At 45.7% G+C, this 5,901-nt stretch overlaps 1 protein-coding gene across 2 annotated transcripts; it reads left to right on the top strand.

Annotated features, from left to right (window-relative positions):
- The first annotated feature begins 318 nt into the window (after positions 1-318).
- Positions 319-3,147, top strand: LOC122034540 (cellulose synthase-like protein E6). 2 transcript variants are annotated; one of them, XM_042593834.1, is made up of 7 exons: positions 319-621; positions 729-1,038; positions 1,106-1,243; positions 1,322-1,453; positions 1,533-1,733; positions 1,827-2,051; positions 2,130-3,147. In XM_042593834.1, the coding sequence occupies exons 1-7, from the start codon at positions 347-349 to the stop codon at positions 3,024-3,026; spliced, it is 2,178 nt and encodes a 725-aa protein (XP_042449768.1). In that variant the 5' UTR covers positions 319-346; the 3' UTR covers positions 3,027-3,147. The 2 variants fall into 2 exon arrangements, with proteins under 2 accessions (XP_042449768.1, XP_042449767.1); XM_042593833.1 differs by having other exon boundaries at positions 320-621; positions 1,533-1,745.
- The last annotated feature ends 2,754 nt before the right edge of the window (positions 3,148-5,901 follow it).

Here is a 5,901-nt window from a genome sequence, read left to right as displayed (position 1 = left end):
TGGAAAGGCCATTGGATTCTTTTCCAAAAATGAATGATATTTAAAGTTTTTTTTCAGTAAAAAATATATTTTTAATATTTTATATTTTCTTGTAACCCAAATAAATAAATAAATACAAACACACAACGCTTCATATTTTACACATCTACATTGCTGCCCACAAACAAGCCAATCATATAGAAGGAATCCCGCAATAATTATCTTATTTTTTCTCTATTTTTATTTTCGGAGAGCACAATAATATACTTTTCAATCCCTCTCCACACCCCGCCTATTATTATATTATATTATATTATATTATATTATATTCAAGCCAAACACCGCCTGGAACACACAGTTCAGAGACATGGCAGAGACGTGTGGCCATCGCCCTCTCTTCGCCACCCAGGCGGCAAGGGGAAGAACTGCTTACAGGCTCTACGCCAGTTCCATGCTCGTAGGTATTTGCCTGGTTTTAATCTACAGAGCGACTCACGCACCCGAAGCAGGAGAAAGCGGACGGTGGGCATGGTTTGGGATGCTCGCGGCGGAGCTCTGGTTCAGCTTCTACTGGATTATCACTCAGTCCGTGCGCTGGAACCCGGTCTACCGCACCACCTTCAAGGACAGGCTCTCGCAGTTGTAAGCAATCGATTTGAGTAGCTTTTTCATTTTTTTTTTTTTCGTTTTTTCCCCCGCGCGTGTAGCGGAGTTGGTACTGCTGGCCAACGGCGAATTACTGCATGCAGGGACGAAGCGGAATTGCCGTGCGTGGACATCTTCGTGTGCACCGCCGACCCGGTCGCGGAGCCGCCGGCGATGGTAGTCTCCACCGTGCTGTCCCTGATGGCGTACGACTACCCGTCGGAGAAGCTGAGCGTGTACCTCTCCGACGACAGCGGGTCGGAGTTGACGTTCTACGCTATTTGTGAGGCCGCGCAGTTCGCGAAGCGTTGGCTACCGTTCTGTCGGAGACACCGGGTAGAGCCGAGATCGCCGGCGGCGTATTTTGCAGGGTCTGCTGAGGCTTCTGACGACAAGGAACACTCGGATATGAAGGTAGGACATGTTCTGTTCGGTCAAGTCGTGATTCATTTGTAAGAATCTCAAGTTTTGGTTGTCTCAGAATCTGTTCAGAGAAATGGAAAGTCGAATCGAAGCAGTATCCATTCTTGGAAAAGTACCTAAAGAACAAAAAACACACAAAGGATTCTCGGAATGGACCACAGACATGACATCCAAGAATCATCCACCTATCGTTCAGGTACATTAACTCACTTCAATTGCCGGATTACTGATTCCTCTCGTCTTAATTTCACATGACGTCTATTTTTGTTCCCAGATTTTAATTGATAGCAGAGAGGAAACCTCAGTCGACATCGATGGAATTGTGCTACCCACCCTGGTGTACATGGCACGGGAGAAGAGACCGCAGCACCATCACAATTTCAAAGCCGGCGCCATGAATGCTCTGGTAACAACTCAAAACCTTCGAACAAGCATAAACCACACGATTGATCATTTTGATGATTTCAACTCTTGTATCTACTCAGTTGAGGGTGTCCTCGGTGATAAGCAACAGCCCGATCATCCTCAACGTAGACTGCGACATGTATTCAAACAATTCGCAGTCGATCCGAGACGCCCTCTGCTTCGTCATGGATGAAGAGCAAGGCCATGATGTTGCCTTTGTGCAATTTCCTCAGGGCTATGAAAATACCACCGACAATGACCTCTATGCCAATGCATTCAAAGTCATCAATTACGTAATCAATCCAGTAGTAAATTGAATTCGATTAAGCCAATTTTTTTGAACTTATTTGCAATGTTGTTGGATGATGATTAAGGTGGAACTAAGTGGGCTGGATGACTTGGGAGGACCTCTGTACATTGGAACTGGTTGCTTCCATAGGAGAAATACTCTCTGTGGAACAAAGTACAGTACGGGATACAAGGAAGACTGGAAAAGAATAACGAAGATGGAGAAGAAAGAAAGTGTCTCGATCCTGGAAGACACAGCAAAGTCGCTCGCCACTTGCATCTATGAATTCAACACTCAATGGGGCAAAGAGGTCGTTAATTCTCTACCACATAACTCAAATATGTTTCGATTTCACATTGGCTCATTATTCGATCACCTCAAATGGCAGATGGGATTGAAGTATGGATGCGCGGTGGAGGACGTGATCACAGGACTAATAATTCACTGCAGGGGTTGGCGATCCGTCTACTTCAATCCCGAGAGAAAAGGCTTCTTAGGAGCTTCACCCACGACATTACTACAGACACTGGTGCAGCACAAAAGATGGAGCGAGGGTAATCTCCAAATCGTCCTCTCCAAGTACTGTCCTCTGTTCTACGGCCATGGCAAGCTCAAGCTCGGACATCGAATGGGCTACTGCATCTACGGTCTGTGGGCTGCCAATTCCATCCCCACTCTGTTCTACCTCACAATCCCGTCTCTGTTCCTCCTCAAAGGCGTCTCGTTGTTCCCGGAGCTATCCAGTCCATGGTTCGTTCCCTTCGCCTACGTCGCCGCGGCTAAAAATGCGTTCAGTCTGGTGGAATCCATTGTCAGCGGCGATACGTTGGTGGGGTGGTGGAACATCCAGAGGATGTGGATGCTGAAGAGGACGACTTCGTACCTCTTCGCCACCATCGATAACATGCTGGCGCTGGTGGGGGCTTCCAAGGCGGCGTTCGTGATCACGGCGAAGGTGGCCGAGGCCGACGACAGTGCGAAGAGGTACGAGCGGGAGGTGATGGAGTTCGGAACGACGGCATCGGCGGGGGTGATGTTTGTGATAATTGGAACGATGGCGTTGATCAATCTGGCGTGCTTGGTGGTCGGATTGCAGAGGGCAGTTGTGGATCAGGCGTTTGGAGGGCTCTTGATTCAGAATGCGGTGTGTGGGTTGGTGGTGGCGTTGAATCTGCCGATCTACGAGGCGATGTTCTTGAGGAAGGACAAGGGGAGGATGTCATCATCAACCGTGTTCGCTTCTGCGGGATTGTCTGTGTTAGCTTGTGTTCTTCCAGTGCTGTAGCTTTTTAAGTTAAGATCCGGACAGACTTTAACAGGCATTACAAAGTCTGATTACCTTGATACTACTCGACATAATTGTGCTCTAAATTGAACGTACTAGGTAATAAATTGTTGTTTAAGTCTCCTGTCCTTAAATCTTTCTGTCTCCGTGTCTCACACATCGTCCTAGTCCACTGTCGGTGGCCTCCAGCCGTCTTCCGAATCAATACTATAATCCTTGGGGAAGGTGAATCCAAGGGGGTTGTCATCGGCACGATCAGCGTTGGAATTCGCCCGGATCTGAGCAGGGGCTCAGATCGAATGCAGAGGAAAGTCTGTTCAAATCCAGCCGGATTCTGACGTCGATTGTATCGATGGCGACTCCCTTGGGTTCACATTCCCTAAGGGTTATAGTGTTGATTGGGACAGCGGCCTTCGGTCGTGATGGTGGACTGGGACGATGAGTGAGATACAGGGACAAATGATATTGTGGACAGAAGATTTGTACTCAATAAATTGACATAATAGTTTCTACTCATTTATTTTTATCAAATTATGTTTTTTTAATAATTTCTATTTTTTTCTCAGGATTATATTTTTAATCATTTTAAAATTAATCAGATGCAATTCAAATACTCGAATTATAAAAATAATAATAATAATTGTCACACACTTTATTATCAGTTTGTCTTCTTTAGAGCTATCAGACAGGTCCATCTGTGACGGGACGGGTCAGTTTGTGGTAGGTCAATTATTTAGTGGGATGGAACGGATCAACCCGTCAATTTGATGGGTTAAAAAATTTTCAGTAAGGACGGGGGACCCCCTCTGGAGGGAAGTCAACGTCACGTGATGGTCAAAAGGCAAAGGGGTCAGCATGAGGCCCGTCCGATCGGAATCAAAAGGCAAGGGGTCGCCCAGCCGACGGTTCCGGGCGGAATCAAAGACGACTCGACGGGAAGTCAAGTTTCCGACGCTCATGATGAACAGGGCCGAGTGGGCAGTCCGCTCGGCCGAGGCGTAAGCATCAAGACTGAACAGTCTCAGCCGAGCACCCGGTCGGACCGATACCTACGCGATGGGACTGCCGAGCGGCCGGACGCTCGGCGAGGGAATAGAAGAGACCAAAGAACACGGGAAACATCCTCTGCCAGCAAGCATGTTCGAAGACCATGCCAGACACAGAGTCCTAGGAAGGAAGGTTCTACTGTCCCATCAGAGAGCTGCTCGGACTGTAGCAGTATCGTGTCAGGCAAGCTCCTCTGACAAGACCATACTGAGCTATGGTAAGAGGACACATATTCACCTCGGTATGTGTGCATCAGCTTCCTCACAACCCTATATAAGGGGTCTCACACTTCGCCTGAGGTACGCATTCTCGCATATTCAGAGCCACTTTCTCGTCTTCCTTTTGCCTCACTTGAGCGTCGGAGGGTCGTCGCCGGGAACCCCCTCCCAGCCCGACTTTCTTGCAGGTTCGCCGGAGGTCCACACGACCGGTCGAAGATCTACGTCAGCAGTTCAGAGAGCGCCACGTGTCCAGCGTCCGTTGATTCAGCGTTCGGACAGGATCAGTTACGCATATGGTAAGTATTGGTGAATGTGATACCGATAGAGGATGTAATCAAATTAGAAATTTACTACGACCTGGAAAGACTCATTGGAGTTTTAATTTTGACTCAATTTGTAACATGATTGATATGTATAACTCTATGATTACCATGTTAGAAAACATGGTGTATGATAGGCCCTCTAACTCCATCCGTGGTGAAGCTAGTAGTTTGTTGATAGCGATAAAGTCTTTTGATTTCATATTCATATTACACTTGATGCAAAAGATAATGGGGTTAACAAATTTGCTTTGTCAAGCATTGCATGAGAAATCTTTAGATATTTTAAATGCAATTAATTATGTTTTAACTACTAAAACTTTACTTCATACTTTGAGAGAAGAAGGATTTGTTATTCTACTTAGTTATGTGAAAGAAGTTTGTACCAAGTATGACATTGAGATACCTCACATGGAAACTTGTTATAAATCTATTATAGGATGTTCTTGTCAACAAAATGATTTAATCACAGTTGAGCACCACTATCGATTTGATGTATTTACTACTGCAATAGATTTTCAAATTGAAGAGCTTAATAGTAGATTCAAGGATGAGGCAGTCAAACTTCTGAAGTTTAGTTGTGCTTTAAAACCTAAAGAAAACTTTAAGCTTCTTATTGTTGATCACATCTATATATTGGTCCCCTGGCAGCCGACAAGAGGGGGTGAATTGCCCTGCATAAAAAATGAACACCCTTCTCGATCTTTACAGCTTGATTAAAATAAATACTTACATCAAATGAATTAAGAAACTAATTAAAAATAAGAAAGATGCACAGAGATTTTACTTGGTTTGCAATCAGAGGATTGCTAATCCAAGACGTTGAAAAGCCCACTAAAGTCTTCTTCAGGCGAAAAAACATCTTGCAGCAGTCAAAGCTCACAATTATAAAGCTAAACTCAAATGGAATCGTTTACAAGTGTTCTACTATGTATTTTTCAGTGTTGTTTAGCTTCTAGGATCAGGGCTATATTTATAGCCCTGATCGTGGTGCCTAGAAGGGTTCTAGGCACTTGGACGTGGATAGAATTTTATCCACTTCGCAACGGATCATGCCATATCGCGTTTTGATAAACTTTCCGATCCGGGCGCTCGAACGGTGTTGGTCTGGCTCCTGCTAGGTGAGGCACCCTAAGACACCCAGGTGATCTAGGCGCCCGGATCGTCTGAGAACCTGGACCGAAGTCAACCTCCCTGTTGACTTTTTGATCCGATCTCTAGCTCCAGTTCCGCTTGCTTAGGTCCGAGTCTTTCGCTCCGACTTCGCTTACTTGAGTGTTTTCGGCC

Source organism: Zingiber officinale, chromosome 11B, assembly GCF_018446385.1.
Source record: "Zingiber officinale cultivar Zhangliang chromosome 11B, Zo_v1.1, whole genome shotgun sequence".
NCBI lineage: Eukaryota > Viridiplantae > Streptophyta > Magnoliopsida > Zingiberales > Zingiberaceae > Zingiber > Zingiber officinale.
This window is presented reverse-complemented; position numbering and strand designations above follow the sequence as displayed.